Below are 20,126 nucleotides of genomic sequence, written 5' to 3'. Positions count from 1 at the left end.
CCCCCTTTTTTTTTCCTCTCGCGACCCAGAGCAGCTGTGAAGAAAGAAACCGAGCCGGGCGGGGGCTCGAGCGCGCGGAGGGAACAAGATTCGGGGCCGCGCTTTTTGTAGGGCAAGACTTGAAGCCGCAAAGGATACCCACCGCAACCAGGGGGCGGTCTCTCGACCCGTGTGGGCGTGGGTGTAGGAGCGGAGGGGGTTCTCCGGCGCTCGGCAGCAGAGCCGGCGCAGTCGAGCGGCTTGACGAGCAACAGCTATGGCGTCGTCCCGGTGGCTCTTGGTGTGCGGCGCGGTCTTGCTCGGGGTCGCCCTGGCGGCGGGGCAGCGGGCGTTGGGGGCGCCCATCGAGGCCTCCGCCAACGACGAAGGGGTGCAGCGGGCCCTCCAGTTCGCGATCAACGAATATAACCGAGCCAGCAACGACAAGTACGTGGGTCGCGTGTCCAGGATCATCAACGTGAGGAAGCAAGTAAGTGAGCCGCGCGGATCCGGGCTTGGCGATGGGTAAGCCCAAGGCGGGTTCCAGCGCCCGGGGGTGGAACGGTGTCACTCTTAACAGAGGTCAGGCAGTTGTTTTCAGGAATGGATTTTTATCTTTAACGTGCATCTCTAGCGCATTCAGATTTGGTTTTGGAAAAAGACCGTTTCTCAGATCCTCTACTGCCAGAGATACAGGCAAGAGTGGCTCAAGAGCCGGGCAGGAGGGTTTTCTCTGCAGCCCATGATCTGCACCTAGTGGTCAGGAACGCGCTGCCTGAGGTAGAGCAGCAAAAAGCAGCCCCCCCCCCGTCAAGTTGTAAGGTATTTATTTATTAATTACACGTCTGTCCTACTTTTCCTATGTGGAGCTCAGGGCAGCCAACATGGCCGTCCTTTCAAGAGCACTTTGAGGTAAATAAACACGGAGAGACTCTCACTGCCTAGCATCGCCCAGGGAGTATCATTACTGAGTAGGGACTTGAACCCATGCCAGCACTCATCCACTACATCACTTAGGTGTACCCAGGGCCAGTCAAGTTATTTTGGTGCCTGGCACAGAAAATTTAACAATCACCTCTTCCCCTTTCCTAGCAGGAGAAATGGAGTTGGAATACATTAAAATTCCTAACAATATGTTGCCATTGCATGATACTCCAGATCCGCTGCTTGAAATGTATGCTTCATTCCGCCTAACAATAGGGCTGGTTTTGTAAGTGCTTCTCTCTACTGAGTCTTTCCTAGCATTTCCTAAAATCCTTGTCACTAGAAACAATGTATCTTTTCAGTGAGCTGTGGTACCTTTTTGTTGGAATTCCTGTGCAGATTTACCACCCTTCTTTCCCTCCTTCACCTCTTTTTTGTTAACAGAATTAGACATATAGGTATAATTCAACTGACATTTTCCCCCTCCTAGCACTTATGGGGGAGCTTCCCTCTTTAGATTTCTGCGTACCAGCCACAAGAACAGAGGTGGGGGAAAGTTGGCACCGTAGACCCGATTACAACAGAGGAAGTCTTGTTACCATGGGCGGAAAACTAGCCTGCCCCCTGCTGTGTTCCAGGAAAGAAGAGGAGGGGAGACCTCATTTTCCTGCCCTTGTACTGCCCAGCCAGAATTACAGTTTGTTGCTAACTGGAACATCCTTGACCTAACTAGGACAAAGCATTCCTCCACTGTTTACTTCCCCTATTTTTTAGCCACTGGCAGCACTTATTCAAGTTACATGGCTTGCAGCCCATGAGCGCAATCTAGCTGGAAGCCCCACTGTGCAAAACTGTAGAAAGTTCAGATTCACATGAACCAAACCTGCACAAAAACCTAGCAACTCCCAATGGCTCTAAACTGTTGCTGTATTTCTCCCTTGTTTAAAGGTGATGTGGATAGCAACTTGATGGTTGGGAAGAAAAGGCTATGTGGGCTGCAGCAGCTGAACGCAGCACACAAGTTGATTTGTCTTGATGCTTCCAGTGTGTTATGGCAGTAGACCAGGGCTTGGGAAAAAAAATAAGTTTTGGAGGACAGAGTATGGGTGGGAGAGCAGAGTCACTGGACTACCGCTCCCAGAATCCCCCAACTAGCATGGTCATGCTCTTTGGAGGACTCTGGGACTTTAAGTCCCAAATATTTTTTTCCAGGTGCTACAAAGGAGAAGGGCCCTTGTCAGCTAGTGAGGAAGCCTTTCGCCACATACTTAGTTTGCTTAGCTCTCTGGTTCTTGCACCAGGAAGCAAAAAGGCCATAGTTTGCCTTGGCTCCTTGGATGTTTTACTTTGTACCTGCCCTCTGCAACCAGGGCACTGTTTGAACAGCCAATTCAGTGGGAGGTTTAACTGCTCTCATACACTGAGAGGGACATTCATGCTTACCAAGGTGCAGCCCTCTGCCTCTCCACTGATTTTTGGAAAGCCCTGAGAATCTCACAAATAGGTCATCTCTTCAAGGGTATGTTGTCTCTGAACTTGAAGGGTCTATTCAACTCTTTGGATTAATTATCTCTTAAAGACTCACCTCCTATGAATTTGCACAATCTTCATTAAAACATGATCTAGACTTGCACTGAGCTATTGCCACATCTTCTGACAGTGACTTGCATAAAGCAAAGGCCATGAACTGCGTGTGGGGGAATGCAGGGACTTGCATTCAGTATACTTTGCCCTTTTATCAAAGAAAGGTCAGTCTTCTGGGGTTAAGGACACGGCATGAACATGTTTGTGTTTATTTACGATAAAGACATGGAACCTTTTTTGAGACAAAAGGATGAATTTCGTTTTAAAGAACTGCTGGCTGGGGATGAGGGCAGGATTGGGTGGGCATTGCATGCCATTAGTGAGTGAAGCCAAAGGCGCACATGTGGGGATAAAATGCCAGCTTATTTTAGCTTAAATCTCTTACTGCTAATAACCGAGCATTAGGAGAAGCACTTAGGTCTTTAACAATATGGAAGCCCCCTGAACAAAAGCTGGGGAATCAAGTCACCAAATGATGGTATAAGAGGGAAGGAGGCCACAGGTTCCCCACCCTGCCTTGCTGGATGCTGCGTGGCAAGATTTCTTTTGTCCTGCTGCCCTTGTAAAGAAAGTTAGAACCTAGCAATGGTGCTTTGCTGAACCCACTCAGTTAGCTCTGTAGGTTGGCAGAGATTAAGTTCTGGGCCTTCTCCAGAGTCACCCAATAGATCTCACGTGTCCTCTTGTCCTGTATTGAGACTGGTTGTGTCAATTTTTCATGCAGTTGTCCACGACAGGGTCGGCCTTGTGGCTGACTGGAATGGAAAGGCTGAGCACACACTGATCCTGTGTCTTTCTTACCCTTTTTTGCCCCTTCAGGTTTAGAGCAAATATAGGACTCAGAATGGCAACCTTAGGGTGGCAGTTGGGATGGGGTTACTGTACTCAGACACTGTTCATAAATCAGCCAAATTCTGTTTTTTCGTCTGCAGCTAGAATGGTATCCTCTCAGATATAGTCTGGCAGAACACGGACTTTAGTGATGTTCTCTCCTTAATGTCATCTCTGTTAATGTTCCCTCTCATTTCTTGCAGATTGTTTCTGGTGTCAATTATTTTCTGGATGTTGAAGTTGGACGAACAACTTGCACCAAACCAGCTAGTGACATAGAGAACTGTGCCTTCCATGAAGCGCCAGCTCTGGCACAGGTACGTGACAGAAATCAGGACTTTGGTTCAGAAGTATTAAATATCACTGGCTGACTCAGCCTTCTATCCTTCCGAGGTCGGTAAATTGAGTACCCAGCTCGCTGGGGGGGGGGGCAATATGTAGCCTGCATAATTAACTTGTAAACCATCCAGAAAGTGCTTGTAGCACTATGGGACGGTATATAAGCAGCACGCTTTGCTTTGCTTTGCTTTGCATTTACTCGTGGAGAACTGTAATTGTGGAAGCTGCCACAGGGATTTGACAAGGTATCAGTTGCCTGCCTGGTTGTGTGCAACCAGTTTCTTGTCAGCTTGCTCCTGCAGTTTGTGCAGCGGGAGCACCATGCCTGTGTAAATCCTGAAAGAGGGTATGGGCCTTTGTATGTAAAAGAAAGCTTGCTGTCATGATGGCCCAGAGAGGGGTGGCAGCCTAAGAAAAACTATATGAGAAAGCAAAGATGTAATATCTCAACAGTAAAACAAAACAAAAAACAAAAAACCCCTAGGTTCATTCATTCCTTCATTCCTTTCTTCCTCCCTCCCTCCCTCCCTGTGAATGGGACTGGGTGTTTGCAGTTAAATTAAGACAAAGGGCAAAGCTCTACACATCCATTAGCATAATTCATTTGGCAAAATTTCAACAGCAAATTGCTGTAAATTAAGGAAACATCATAGACTGCTAGAAGCTGAGTTGTATGTAAGAGCAAGCACAAGACTGATTTCTTAACTTTCACCAATTTACCATTTAAATTTACATTGATGGAGTTACAAGGGATGATAAATATGTAAGAGAATTCTGGCCAAATATGATTAAACATAAGCAAAGTGTAACTGCTTATATTACCATTTTTAAAATGCACCAGTAAAAGGCAATACAGCACTTACAAATTGAAGCCTGCTCTGCTTTTAACTGCACCCTCTGTCTCCATGTTATACTTTGCAAGACTGTGTAAAAATAGGCAGGGATTGTTGAGCTGGAAAGTTATCCCAATTACACTATTTCTCCCCAACAAATAAACAGTAGTTCCAAGAGAAATAAGGGGGGGGGGGGGGAGTGCAGGTTAGTATTTGAAGACTGTTGAAGCTGAAGCTAAATTTATTCTTAGTGATTTCAGTTTCATAGGAATTGCATTTTTTATCCCTCCCCATAAAGGCTTGCTGACTGTGCCATATTCATGTTTTTCCATAGGACTTAATAAGTGGCACTAAAAACCAAGTCTTGTCTTACCTCCATAGCTCTGCTTTGGATTCTGTTGCTTCAGTAATGAGTTCTGCTGTAGAAAATACCTGAGATGGTTCCTGAGGTCTGTGCTGTATGATGTGAGGGAGGAATTTCTGAAGAAACCTCACAACAAGGAGGGAAGATTGCACAAGATAGCTGGGTGATGGGATTAGCCCGTTTTAATCCACATAACCCTGTGTGATTCTGGGCCAAACTAGATAGGACTTTAAATATGGCTCTGCATCTAATGTGGAGGTTTTAAAAAAAGTTGTGAATAGCATCAGCATTAACTTGCATGCATAGCTAATGGAATCGTAATAGGTTGCAGTGAGGTATTTCTCCAAACCAAATGCCAGTTCCAGAAGAGGAGTTTTCTTCAGGAGCATAGCAAGGGAAATAAAACATAAACACCATCTTTATGCAGAATCATCTTTGTATCTGTTGTGCCATCGTTAGTAAGTGTTCCCACCCCTACAAATGTAACATGGATTAAAATACTGCACTGAAAGTATAGTTTGTACCTTTGATGCAAAGATGTTCACTATGATATTTGACCCTGAGAGCTAATTGCTTTTCTGAGACCTTTTGAGTATGTTGGACTAAAATTCCCATTATTTCCAGCTTGCATGGCTAGTGGCAACTGATGGGTTTCCTTGTTAGAGGTATGTAGATCTGTGTTTTTGGAATACGGCTCCTAGAATTTCTCAGGCAGCTATGGGAGTTGTATTTGAAGAACATAAATCTGCACATCTCTCATAAGTGCATCCACCATCTTTAGACAACACTGCCACTAGCCATGCAAGCTGGGGACGGTGGGAATTTTAGTGAAATGGGCAAGAGCAAAACATTGGTAATTCATCATGTCATCTCCCTGGAGGCAGTGAGGAATCGAACTCTCAACCATACCTAACTCACTGAGCTATCAGTGAGGCTGACTTATGTCCAAGTAAATGGGGAGAATATTGCAGCCTTAAGGACCATAGAAACCCATAGGGCTTATATTCATCACTGCTAATTTATGTCATAGTTTTCAGGGGCCTTGATGGCAAACCTACATAATCAATCATGAGGAAGGTATGTGGAGTCACAAGACCATCCCCTCCCCAGGCTTCATTTCATCAAATTGTGTACAAAGGATAGTCAACAATGGATGATTGCTGAGATAAGCAAAATCTCTCTCTCTCTTTTAGCAACAGTAAACAAATAGAGCAAGGGGCAAAGGTAAAAAACTGTGAGTTTCCCAAGGCCTGTGTTCAGTGCCCAGATATGTCAATTTGATTTTAATGGGATAGGGGAATGTTACCTTGTCAGAAACCCTTGAATCAGCTGCTTAATGAGTCAGAAGATGTCTGGCTGAGCCTGGCACAAAAGCCTTCCTTTTCTAACTAGTACGAGTTGTTTTTCAGTAGCAGTTGCAACATCACGAGTGTTGGGCAAATTGTCATATTTCTCATTTTTGGAAATGCTTATGAAAAGAACAGCTTATCTCGTTACAGTTCCAGCTCAGCTTTATCCATTGTTCTTCTTTTTGTTCCTCTTCTACAAAGCTGGGCATCATCATGGCCATTATGGTTCTGGATGTGGCAGCTCTAAATGGGGAGGTTGTGCTGCACCCCAGCCAGCTTCTTCAGCTGATAAGTTCTTCTCCAGCCTACACTGCTTAAGCCATTTATTTTTCCTTGAATGATCTGCTCTAAAAATCTGTACTTATTGTTTTCCTTTCACATAACTGCAGTATTTTAGCTTTTTGCATTTTATGTGTTTTATGATTCTTTGTCTTTATTCATTCACATGAGTATTTCTTCATTGGGCATTTTCTCAGTTCAACAAATTCTTAGCTCCCTGTAATAAAACTGCATATCAAAAGTTTTTATCTCTTTTATAGCAGACTTATTCCAAAGCCTTCAATTCCATGTCATAAAGTACAACTAGAAGTATATAATTATGTGCCGCCAGGTCAGTTCTGACTTACAGCAACCCTTTCCAGAGTTTTCTAGTTATAGGGTATTCAGAAGTAGTTTACCATTCCCTTCTTCGAGAGCAGTGGTTCTTAACCTTTTTGAAAGAAACACCCCCTTGAGACATTGAGGAAGTTACCATCGCCCCCCTCCCCGTGATGGTGGTGCAGCGGCGGCAGCGCAGCAGCGGCAGTACGAGATCCACTGCCAGCACTAGCTGCTCTGGATCCGCCTGCCGGATCCGCTACCAGCACCGCGGCTGCAGCCGCCTTCTCAGGTATGGCTCACTCCGTCGCCCCCATATCACCCCCCTTCTGTTCCTTCACCCCAGCATCACCCCTTTTCGTTCCCCCTGAAAAACAAAATCGCCCCTTGGGGGGCCATATAGCCCAGGTTAAGAACCACTGTTCTAGAGTGCCCTAGGATTGTGCAGCTTGACTAGGGCTACACAGGCTGGCTGTTTTCCCAGGAGGCACAGTGGTGAACTGAACTCCCAGAGTTTTTCTCCACAGCTAGATATGCAACTAATGAAGCTGTCCACAGCATTATACACATTTACCTGCAATTAATTCATTTTTCTAGTTTAAACACCCCCCCCAAAAAAATTTGTTTCAGTTCATTACAGAAAAGGAGATGTTCATGGGCCCTCCTCTCTCTCTCTCTCTCTCTCTCTCTCTCTCTCTCTCTCTCTCTCAGACTCAAAAGGCATATTGCTATAATGTATATACTCAGTATCTAACACAAAAGACTGTTTTGGGGGTTCTCTCCCACTAGAACAGGGGGGGGGGATTGTTTGACAGCCAGGCCACGTGGCCAAGGATCATAGTTGTTTTTGTCCAGCAATGTGGAATCGCTGGTCGTCCCTTTCTGTCAGAGAAACAAAACTGACTATTCAGATATGGATCCCCATTGAGTTATCTGTATTGGGGGTTTGAAAACTAGAGGAAAAAGGAGAGGGGAAAGTGAAATCCCTAAGACAGGGAACCTTCCTAGTCATTACCTAAAGCATCTGGGAAATGGTGGCTTGTACTTTTACTGAAAACACAAAGTTGCTTATTGCTCTCTAGGTAGTTGACTTGATTGAGAAAGATAATTGGAAGATGATGTCTGTAAATGATTTGCTGATACAATCTGCTGAGAACTTCTCCTGTGTAAGTCTCCTTTACTTTAAAGGAGACTTGCACAGGAGTACTTCCTTGAAGATTTTGCTAATGTGATTTATTCCATGTGTCCATATTTTCCAGTTGTGGCTTTTGTGTAGTGATGTTTATGCACTGCTAAATCCCATTAAGAAATCAAAACCGCACATGTCTCTAAAAGCAAGGCCTTCTTAATAGGATGAACACTTTGTTTCATGGGATTCTGCTGTATTATTAATAAGGTTGCCACTTACTTTACATCATGTTTAAAGTTTCTTCCTCTCTCCCTCTCTTTTCCTCAGCAAGTGACTTGCAACTTTGTGGTGTATCACGTTCCTTGGTTAAACCGTATCACCCTGAAGAAAAACAACTGCCACTAAGCTTCCATTGGCTTTGGAACAGGGCATCAAGCTGATGATGATGTCTTCCATATCCAAGAAGAGCAATAATCCAGCTGGCTTCTCAAGCAAGAATTCTTACTGCTAACAAAAACAAAATGCTTTTATATTCCTTTTCAAAGCAAGTAGATTGATGCAGTCTTTCTGTTTATTTTTCTTTCTCATCATGATAGATTAGAAGAGGAAAACTTACATGAATTTTATCTTGTCAAGGACTGAGGTTTTTAAAGATCTGTTTCCTGTTAATATTACCAAGAATAAAATACCTTAATTCAGCACTGGAGGCTGTAATTTTCAATCATGCTATTACAAATTGTGCAAAACAGATAGGTTAATCTGCACAGGCATGTATATATTTCCCAGAGCAGAAGACTCTCGTCCAGAAACCACACGGTAGTCCTTATTATATTGCCTTGACCTCAAAAATGCAGGAAAAGCTTCATGTGCACCAATAAAACAACATTCATTGGACGGCGTGTCTCACCTAAAAGAGAATGAAATATGCCAGCAGCTGTGGGCCTCCAGCATGTAAGTGAGCAGCTGAGCAGTCAGGGACCAAATATTTGGTAGAGTAAAGGTGATCACGTTCCAAGTTTAACTTAGGAAGGACATATCTAGATGGTGCCAGTTCATGTGGATTGGGCAGTGATCATTAAAATACAGCTCATGGCTGTCATCAGACTTCTTGTAAATGAGAGTAAAATGAAACAGAAAGTTCATGAAGACATCTGACTAGCTTCCTTTGAGTGGTGTGGGAAAATGAGTTTTTGTGGGTCAGTAACTGACAAGCTTTGAACCACATTGGAGAGCGACACAGGTGGGGAAACAAAACATCATTTTCTGTCCTGGGGTTGGGGAATCTATGACACTGTAGCGGGCCTAGCCAGTGGTCAGGAAAGGTGAGAGTTCTAGTCCAGACACATCCAATGAGCCCTAGGTTCCCATACATGTGGATGATTCAGCTTGTCTTCCTTCTCCTCCTGGGAGTATCAGTGGCTGTCATTTGACAGATGGCTAGCCTGCTCCCTGTACCAACATTGTTCCGTTAGATTTCCCACCTCTGTCTTAAACTGGAAATGGTGAATGATTTCATATTTATTTTTTATTTGCCATGCTTGTCAGAGCTGTATGAATTATTTCTGTTGGCTTATTTTCAGTTAAGATTTTCTCAGAACCACTTAGGCATCAGTATATCTGGTCGTAAAGTCTCAGCTGACTCCTTGACATCAACTTCAGAGATCATTATCAATCCCAGATTTCTCTCCCATTGACACAGCGTTCAAACAGTATCAGGCACAAGTCATGCTTGGAAGACATAGGCCTCTATATAAGAAGCCGAGACACTTAAATTTGGACTATGAGCATTAGGGCAGAGAGCCGTAAGATCCTAAGGTTGCTGTTTAATTTCTTAATCAGAAAATGTGGGGATTGAATTTGGGCTTTTAAGGGGAGATGGAAGGAGGGGAGGTTAGCTATAGCTCCATGGTGTCACCAGCTTTTAAGCCCAACATGCTTCCAAACTACATGCCTGTACAGGGCTTCTGTACCTGGATGTTCCACGCCAGATCACAGGTACAGGTTCACATGAATCTTATGTAAAATAAGTAAATAAATATAAATCCCAGTTTATTTAGAGAATTGGCACAACAGAGGTCTAGCTTACCTTCTCACAGACTTCTATAAGGAGGTGTCATCTTTTATTAAAAATGAACTGATTAAGAATAGGTGCCCTTGGATTGAAGTTTTAAGGCACATCACCTCCCCAACAAAAGATATCAATTAGAAAAATAATGTCAAGTTTAAAAAAATAAAGTGTTTAATGGCCACTTGAGGGCACCAAAGAGGAACAATTGACCCCAATCAGGGTCTGAAGCCAGGCAGAACAGAAAGAAACCACATCTGGCAGGGTGACTGAGATACAGGAAGCTGAACTAGATGGGTCCTTGGCTGATCCAGCAGGGCTCTTCTTATGTTCTTATTTGCCAGCTCCCTTAACTGTTTGACGGTCTCCCCACCAACACCCTTCCTGATTATACAGCTCCTAAGAGATTTCCTCTCCCTCATCCCTTTTTCTCCTTGGTTCAATGATATCAAATGTTCCACCTTCCTCTCTTGAGTTTGTAACTTCAAGAACAGATGCTTCAGTGTGCTTGTTTTCCCTCTTCCTTCCCCTGTCTGCTGCTTCTTATATTTCGTACTGTAAACTTTCAGGGAAATGCCGCCTTTTGTTACTGATCCTTATTAAGCTGTTCTGCGAGATTTTTTTTCCTGAAGTGCAGAATAAAAAAAAACACTTTAAAATTATATACATATAAAATATAAAACTTTTTTTCCAACTATTTGCCCTTCAGCATCTCATTCAGCTGCTTCTCTCTTCCTTCTTTCTAGGCCCTTCAGTCATAACCCAGGGCCATGACTAAAATATTTTTATCTCATGTGATGGAGGATGAGCCACTGGCTAGCCCAATCTTGATGAATTAGATGCTCACAAAAGTTAAGCTGCCTCATACTTGAAGCAAATGGCTCTGGACGGTTTCTGCTTTGTGCGACCACTCCTAGCTGTGTCTGGTCCGTTAGCTTGAACAAGTCATGGCAGGCATGTTGTGGGGTCATGCAGAGATAAGCATCTTGTCCCCATCCTCAGGCTTCAAACATAGAAAATGTCCTCATTCCATAGGAAATTCAACAGACTCTGTAAATATTGAGTGTCTAGGTCAGCATGGTGAACTATTTTGTCCCCAAAGTGCTCTGCAGAATCATCCCCGGATTGGATTTGTTAGAGCAGATGAAAACAGTACTTGAGTAACTTTGAAGATTCTCTCCGTGGGCTATCTTCACTGATCAGGAACACTGATTTTTCAGGTTTTCTGATTCTGTGAAGAATCCCCAAAATGGAATTTCCCAGGTCTCTTCTTCAGAGGTAGCTTTCCACTACTCAAGAGATCTAGGACAGAAGGAGGCGGAACTATCCTACTGCCCTTAGGACATGGCTTAAGATTAATCTTTTTTATTGAATGTCTGACTAGGAATCTAGTCTGAACCGAACTTTGGACTCATTCTTGTGCTTCATGAGATGAAAAATGGCGGGGGGGGGGGGGACAAGGATAATGTCTTTTTGATTTTGTTTGTTTCTGTGATGGAAGATAAAAGGGAAAAGTAATGGGCCTAAGTGTCTGACAGGCCCTTCTTCTAATACTAGGAAGTATTTAAGAGAGACTTGGCAATCACTTCAGTCTCCCACTGTTTCTCTATAAAAAGTTACCATAAGTTGGAATCATTTCTGACAGCACATAATTATTTATTTTGCTAGTCACTGCGTATTGGAGGAGGCACCTTCAGAATCATGATTCTGGCTTCTCTCCTCTTTGTTGAGTAGGGAGAGATATTTGAGAGATAGAGACTGAGGGTCAGGTGAGGGCCAATGCATATCTCGTTCTGCCACGTCATCCCTATAAGCACATAACTCTTTCAGAGGTACATACCGGAGAGATCAGACATGCACGTACATGCTATCTTCCAACTGGCTAATTATAAAAGAAAAGCAGGCTAACTTGCCAAACACAGGTCAAGGCAAACTTATTGTCTAGTTTCTGCTCAAGTAGAGAGCTTTTGAGTTAGGATTAAGAGGAGTTTGGAGGTTGGGTTCCACCTTTTATGTCTTGCTTTAGTTGTTTGAATCTTTTTAAAAATGAGACGGGGTGGGGTAAAGCCACCAAAACATAGTCGTTCAACTATCAAAACGATGCTTCTAACCCCTGTCCTCCTGACTTCTGCTGCTTTCTTGTCTGAGGACACCTCTAGGATGCAGGGTGACTCTCTACAGACTGGAAAAAGATAAAAGGAGGGAAGCAAGTGCCAACACCATCCTTTTTAGGACTACAACTTTGACATTAATTGCTTGACTCATCCTTCCTTTTGCAAACCCCTCCCCCAACATTCACTGTCATTTTCACAATATTGTCTGCAAACAATGTGGGGTCCTAGGGAGAAGCCTCCTTTTTTTGAATACACTCTAAATGAAAGTGTTCTCTCACAAACATCCCTATATCTGTTCATCTGAAACTTGGCAGCCTTTCTTCCTCCAGAAGATGCAACTATGTCAGAGGTTCTTCCAATTCTGCCAATAATTTTAAAAAAATATTACAGGGAGTGCCATTGGAAAAAGCCTCTTAAATATCTACAGTGGAAACACTTCTGCATATGTTTATTTGAAATTTATATGGTGGCATAACTGACCACTACCACCAAGAATAAACTCTTGTACTCCGTTCAGTACTGACAAAAAGGGGGGAAAACACTTTTGAAATTTTAGTTATAGTTTGTAGGACACACAAAACTTATTTATTTATTTAAAATATTTTAACCTGCTGTTCTCCTTAAAAAAAGGACCTAAGGCAACTTACATCATTAAAAAAACAGCATGAAAAGCTAAAAATAGTAAATCATTCAAATGTTAAAGAAGAATTAATTAACATATTAAAAATGTTAGGCAAAAGCATTACCAAAAAAAAGATTTAGAAGAAACAAAATATAAACCATTTATTGTGTCCTAGACAGTCAGTAACTAAGGATTTTCGAATCTCATCTGGGTTTATGACTTAAACCCAACCTGAACCAAACTAGCTCTGAATTAGTCTGACCTGGACCTGGATGCTTTCCAAAATCAGAATTGGTATTCAAACCAAATCTTGTGACCAATGTGTATCCTTAATCACCTCAAGGATGTTATGGAAACGGCAAAATAGGTCACACAGTAAGTACAACCGTGCCCTTACAGGTTTTGATAATCCTCCCAGTGAGGCTTTAGCCACTTGCATTCCACTTGTCCGTCTATCTGTCATCTGGAGCTCAGAAAGTGCACGTGAGCAATTATTTTTATTTATTATTTATTTATTTAACTTAATATGCCACCCACACTACCCAAGGGTCTCTAGGGTTGATCACTATTTTGCTATATCATTCCACAATGAGACTATAACTCAGTGGAATAGGCTGTTCTGGCTTCAGGAACATCTTCCAGAAGAATCCACTGGATTTCATAAGTATCTGGAAGGGGACCACATGATTTAAGACACAAAAGGGGCACTAGCCAACATTCCTGCATCATTAGAGGTCTGAACACGCCTGCCTCAGCTGGGAGCTTTGACCAAGGTCCTGTCAAAAGAGATAACCCTGGAACAATGGGATTTATAGTTGATCTTATCAGGAAACCTAACCTACTCTTTTATTCCCTGTTAACTGTTTTGAAATGGGGCAAGCTTCAGCAGATCCCTCAGTGAACACTTCAAGTAACATAATAACAAGTAGACCCTGTCATTAGGCCTTGAACTTCCTATAAACAATATTGTTGAAGGCGGCCTCTGTGATTTCACAGTCCTAGTTTTCCAGCCTTCCTGCAATTGAAATGTCTCAAAGCCCCATTTCCTTCAATAAACATCAGAGGAATGGGTTATACCACAAAGCTCATCAAATACTTGTAAGTGTGACAAATACATTGCCAACACAAGTGCTTTAAACAACAATTCAATTCTGCTTGAATATGGAACCTTTTTCTTGGCCTGAAAACCAATACTGACTGAGCTTTGTCTCATTAGATGGAATAAATGCCATACCGGATGTTAAGCCGAATTATTTTATCATTGTACCTTATTGTTACTGCACAAAGTTCCAAATAGGTGGTCATATTAAAACTACTTTATGCATTACACAGAATGATATATGAAATAGCAGAGATATGGAGCATGTCATTTCAGATTGCAGGTTCAGCAGAGAAGTTTGTTTTGTTTTCAAAGTGTTTAGGTAAAGGTTCCCCTTGATATTTAGTCCAGTTGTGTCCGACTCTAGGGCACGGGGCTCATCCCTGTTTCCAAGCCATAGAGCCAGCGTTTGTCCTTAGACAGTTTCCGTGGTCACGTGGTCAGCGTAACTCGACATGGAACACCTTTACCTTCCCACCAAGGTGGTACCTATTTATCTACTTGCATTTGCATGCTTTCAAACTGTTAGGTTGGCAGGAGCTGGGACAAGCAATGGGAGCTCACTCCATCACGTGGATTCGATCTTACGACTGCTGGTCTTCTGACCCTGCAGCACAGAGGCTTCTGCGGTTTAATCCACTGCACCACCACGTCCCTCATTCAAAGTGCTTACTCATGTGAAAAACAAACTTACTTCCTTCATTTCATGTAATGGATAAGCATACCCAAGAAACATTAGCACAGCTGTTGTTCCTTGTTCATGTACTACTGTAGACTGAGAGGTTTCTTCCATGGGGACATAGTATGAAATGGTACAGTCCAGCATTCTTCTGCCTCAAGTCTTTCACCTTATTCTGTAGGTCACCTATTTTCATACATTTCCTTTTTTTCCCCTCTCCCTTTTCATATTTTGCCAGCAAGGAAGGGCACATGGAGCTTATCACTGGAGCAGGGAAGGGTGCCATACCTTAAATTTTCCACATACTCACTCAGCCCAGGAGCTACTCAGGGCTGGATTAAGGCCTTTCGAAGCCTTAAGCATAGAAAAAATTATGGTACCTCCTATGAATATAAGATGCAGCAGGTCCCATGGCTTGAAAAAAAAGCCATATAATGTGCACATATGCATGAAAATACAGTAATTTAATTGTATAGCAAGTGGCAAAAAGAACCATGTATTATATTGAAAATCAATATAATACCATCAAATTACTGGCTTCCAGCCAAATCTTGTGCTTTCATGCTTTGATTAAGGTAGACATATTTTGTCAGAATATTTAAACTGAAATGCTCACACAAGAGCTTAAAACCATATCTGAGGCATTTTTAGCAGTGGCTGTTATTACTTTAGCTTGCACCTATAGTGCAGATGCCATAGGTCTAAAAGACTAGCCACTCTTTATATCCTTATCCCCACCCAAATTACAGAAGTAAAACAAAACAAAAACCAAGCAATTATGATGATGATTGATCATTTCACTCAAAACATAATTTTGTCATTAGGTGAGTCTTTGTACTTTTTAGTTTTTACTGGTTCATACTCAATTGTTATAGGGAGGTGGTTTTCTTGGGGCTCTTGAGGGAAGGAGGGAGAGAGCCAAGGATGAGGGAAGGATGGATATGGTTTGGTAAAGAAGGTGAGCTATTTGCACCGTGGTCCATGGTAAATCCAGCACTAGGAGAAAAAAAACCCTTTGTGGTGCCCTCTCGTTGATTAAGCACGTGCTTATTTTGCTTAATCTGGAGCTAGAGCCACGCCTTGTGTAGGAACTGCTGAAACTGTACCGAGGCTGATCATATATAAAGGTTCCCCTTGACATTTAGTCCAGTCATGTCCAACTCTAGGGGGCGGAGCTCATCCCTGTTTCCAAGCCATAGAGCCAGCGTTTTGTCTGTAAACAGTTTCCGTGGTCAGCACAACTAGACATGGTGGTACCTATTTATCTACTCGCATTTGCATGATTTTGAACTGCTAGGTTAGCCATATATATCATCAGGTAAACTGAGCCAGCCTCTTCAGGCAGGAGAAGTTGAGTGTTGTGAAAAATGAAGAATTCCTGGGTTGTTGTTTTTTTAACAGTTTTATTTCTACTGCCAGGGAAAGGCACTTGTGGCATCTTCTGCCTCAGGTGCCAAAATAATTGTCTAACTTTGGGACTGTGCAACTAGATTTGAGAGGCTAAGGCAGAGCAACAACCTCCTGTTCTACCTCAGGTAACAAATGTTTCATGGCTCTACATTCCTCCCCAATCCATCAGCAAAGTGCAAGGAGCCTTACACTATTATCCATGATGCCTGTATGCTACATATTTTTTCAAGTACCCCAGTGTCTGTCTCTATCAGTTGTTAAAAGGCACACAGAATTCCTAGGTTTCGATAGCCATCTGTAGGAGCTGAAATAAATGCTGGCCTGGAAAAGTGTTTCTCTGATGTGTTTTTACATGGGAAAAGGCCAATTTGCCATTTCTTTCCATACAAACCCTGCATTGAGAACTGGTGCTGCGTCAAAATTTTCTTCTGTTGAGAATTTTGATCATCCTTATTCAATCTGAAGGAAAAGAAACTCAAAGGAAAAGAAATATTTTTTTTGTGGGTTATATTCAAGATTTTTCTACTTACCCTATTTACAAGGTGGTTATGACGACTGTGTCTTGTCCTTCTTGTGCAGTAGTCATTCCAGTGGCCACGTGCAGCTTTCCACACGTCAGTTACCTCCTAAAGGGAAGATGTCATCAGGTAACTTTCCCACAGGAAAACCATGGAAGGGTGGGCAGCCAGAGAAGCTGCAGAGTGATGAAGAGATGTATCATAGAAACAATAGGTGCACACACGGGACACCTTGCAGTTTTAGAGGGTACTCAAAAGAGCTCCAAGAATGAAAAAGCAAAATAGAAGTCACTTCCATGGGGAAATAAAACCTCAGAGAAAATGATACAATACTATTGTTACCTTTCTGCTGGAGGTGGAGGTCACAACACTGCTATGCCTCATACTTATTGAAAGGCCTACTTCTTATAGACATAGAGGGCTACTTTGCAGAATTATTTCCAAAAATGTCTCTATCACTGTTTGGTAGGAATGGGGTTCCTTCTGTAGTGCCACTTGCTACTGCTGTCCACCCTAAGAGGACATTAGGTGGAGAATACTGTGGAAGAAGTAAAATACCAGCCAGAGGACTGCTACCACAGTTGCTGCTGTTGCCTCTTCAAGTGGCAGTACCAAAGATCTTTGGGGGTAAAAAGAATCATCATCATCATCTTACGACTGCAAAGCTGGAATGTATCCTATGGGTCATTGAGTCCAGCCCTTGTCAAGGAGGTCCAGTGAATGCTCAAACTATTGACCTGTCCAGCAGTTCATAAAGCGGTACTACCATGATTGATGATTATGAGCTCCACGTCTGAGAAGTGTTTGGAGAATTTTGTTGAAATTATCCCCAAAGAGAGAGAGAGATTTCACCAATTTTCTCCAGGGCAAGGAGAAATCTCCAGGGATGGGGGCTCCAGTTAACAGCGGTTGCAACATAGATTCAAAATTCCCCTGCTACTAAAAAAACTTGTTGTTTTTTTGCATTGAGTTTGCAAATGGCAATGACAGTAATTATGCTAGTAAGGTAAAGGTAAAGCTTCCCCTTGACATTTAGTCCAGTCGTGTCTGACTCTAGGGGGTGGTGCTCATCCCCATTTCCAAGACATAGAGCCAGTGTTTGTCCAAAGACAGTTTCCGTGGTTACGTGGCCAGCGCGACTAGACATGGAACCTTCCTACCAAGGTGGGACCTATTTATCTACTCGCATTTGTGTGCTTTTGAACTCTTAAGTTGGCAGGAGCTGGGACAAGCGATGGGAGCTCACTCTGTCGCTTGGATTTGATCTTATTATGCTAGTACTATTTTGCATATTCCATAATGTACACTGTCAGACTGTCAATCTGGAGCCCTGCTATGGCAGCAGAGAGGCAGCCACCAAAAACATGGTAATGAAGCTTGGAGAAAATTCTGCAAGGTGTCCTCCTGTTTCTAGGGGAGTAGGAAAATTCAGGGTCTTCTGAATGTTAAAGTTCCTTGTAAACCTATTTTGTCCCTGTTGCAGATGCTTATAATGTAGCTGTTTCCCAATGAGCCGTGTAGCAGTTATGAAGGAGGTCATTGTTGTGTCCAGCTCCAGAAAAGCAACAGAGCTGGTACATGCTAAATTTTGTCATCCAAAGTTCTGCAAGTCGCATTTTCTTCAGAAAAAGCTTTCCATTTGAATGCCTCAGAATTCTTTAAGATTTTATGGGTTTTTTTTTTGTTTATTTGCTTTTAAATCTTCCATTACAGTATAGCTGAGGGTGCTGTGTTTTGTTTCTCTGCAAATTCTCTGACTGCTCAATGTTTCTTCATCTGGGAAAAGTTACTTTATAACATCTCCCCACTGCCTTTCACTGAGGAGGAGTGGGAAACCAGGAAGGTTGCCAGCTGCCACAGAAATTATGGTACCATGAAGAAAAGGACTTTCACACATATTTCACAATCACCTCATAAGTAAGGGAAGCTTGAGGCTCATGCATGAGAATTTCCCTTTTAACTCCCTTGAATTTTTTTTTCCAAAAGTAATTCCTTTTCTGTCAGATTGAAGATGACTGGTAAGCAAAACAAAATGAAAATAAAAACAACACAAAGAACCCCAAAGTAACAAGGGAGGAAAAGTGGGAGAAATAGTGGCAGATCATATTTTAGGACATCTCATATCAGCCTTCCATCATGGGATGGAGTGATGATACAAAGACAGAGACCCACGCCACAGGCTCTTTCGTGAAAATCGTCTCTGTGATGCCATAGACATAACTGTTAATTTTTCCTGCAGCACATTTAGGATAACAATGTATTTATTGTAACAAAGTTTTACAGGCACGGAAACCGAAATTCAAAAACAACAGATTGCAGTAGGTTTGAAATGGGCAAAAAACTTTTCTGGTAGCACAATGGACCTTATGCTGGCTGATCTCAATATTTATTGGCCCAATTGGATCTGCTGGCACAACTGCTGTGCTGCCAAAAAGGGACAGAGAACGGGAGGAGCCAGAGGGAACCGTATTTACACCATACCTTGCACAGCCAAGACTACCAGCCAGCCTCCTGGCCAAAAGTTAGGCCAGAGCTGATGTATTCCTAAAATATGTTTGGCATCCCAGGGATGAAAGAGGCTTGGATTCAGCACAGTCTCAGCTGGCTTAGTGTCAGTTTAGCAAGCCCTAAGCCATTTTGGGCTCAGCTATATGGAATACAGGTGCGATGCACATAATACTCCTAGTTTTGGCTTTGGGTTTAGCATGCTGGAAATCAGTTTCTGCAGAGTTTGCTGAAATGTACGCCAAGTACAAGAGGTTCCTGCTCAAAGGATATCCTGCAGGCCAAACTCTTCCTTTTTAAAATTGATTTCTACTTTATCACTGCATTGATTCTTACTCTATGCCAGTTCCTAACTTACTAAACAATTAAAAATGCAATGAGACTAGGGACAGGCTGCTACTGATGTTATCAACCCATGTAACTATACTAAAACTCGCAATTCTTGCTCCCCTGACCACTCCCTGGAAACTCTCCCTCACAGGAATGCCGACTCTCCCTTTCCTCTTGGCTCTATGGATCTTGCCTCAGTTGGAGAAAGCAGAGTGGCTGGTCTTCAGAGTGAGGAAGAGTCATTTCCCTCTAACCCAAGAGAAGGCTTCACCAAATGGAAGGCTGGGAGACATTTCCCTCCCCATCTCCTAACAACATACAATAAAGGCAAGACATGGGTGTGTGTGTGCAGTTTCCATGAAGATGTAACACACTGACACAAAAAAACCATGTGACATTCTATTGATTCGAAAAAATCCAATCCAGCTCTTGATTTAATTCAACAGTGCAGTCTTATCCTGAGGTACATAATGGTTGGCTTCTTATACTTGTGGGGTCTTTTTTGGATAGATTTTACAGAAAATCTATTTAAAAGCCTCCCAAAAGCTGAGAAACTGAAGAAGCTAACAGTGGAACAGTAATACTTTTGCACAGATGACAGATAAATAGAAGGTCCTGTAAAAGAGGGTACATCCAGGTCCAGGGAGTGGGAGGAGACTCATATGCAACAGGGCTGAATTACTATATTTTGAGAGAAAGTGAAGTCTCCTTCCAACTCCATTATTCTATGATTCTACAAAGCACACATTACTACTAAGGTAGTGGTTTAACCCTTCTGAAAGACATAGACTTCATCTTCCTAGAAAAGTAAATGTAAACCTACACATACATAGGGACAGATCTATTATGAAACTA

At 42.6% G+C, this 20,126-nt stretch overlaps 1 protein-coding gene across 1 annotated transcript; it reads left to right on the top strand.

Annotated features, from left to right (window-relative positions):
* The first annotated feature begins 161 nt into the window (after window positions 1-161).
* On the top strand, window positions 162-8,630 carry LOC110089602 (cystatin). The gene is made up of 3 exons (XM_020812768.3): window positions 162-469; window positions 3,522-3,635; window positions 8,257-8,630. Exons 1-3 carry the CDS (start codon window positions 257-259, stop codon window positions 8,332-8,334), a joined length of 405 nt encoding a protein of 134 aa, XP_020668427.3. The 5' UTR covers window positions 162-256; the 3' UTR covers window positions 8,335-8,630.
* Window positions 8,631-20,126: the final 11,496 nt, after the last annotated feature.

The sequence above is a fragment of the Pogona vitticeps genome, chromosome 4 (genome assembly GCF_051106095.1).
Source record: "Pogona vitticeps strain Pit_001003342236 chromosome 4, PviZW2.1, whole genome shotgun sequence".
Classification (NCBI taxonomy): domain Eukaryota; kingdom Metazoa; phylum Chordata; class Lepidosauria; order Squamata; family Agamidae; genus Pogona; species Pogona vitticeps.
This window is presented reverse-complemented; position numbering and strand designations above follow the sequence as displayed.

Coding starts and splice junctions, on each gene's coding strand:
- LOC110089602 (XM_020812768.3), top strand. CDS start 257: ATGGCGTCGTCCCGGTGGCTCTTGGTGTGCGGCGCGGTCTTGCTCGGG. Junction 470..3,521: donor TCATCAACGTGAGGAAGCAA/GTAAGTGAGCCG, acceptor CATTTCTTGCAG/ATTGTTTCTGGTGTCAATTA. Junction 3,636..8,256: donor AAGCGCCAGCTCTGGCACAG/GTACGTGACAGA, acceptor TCTTTTCCTCAG/CAAGTGACTTGCAACTTTGT.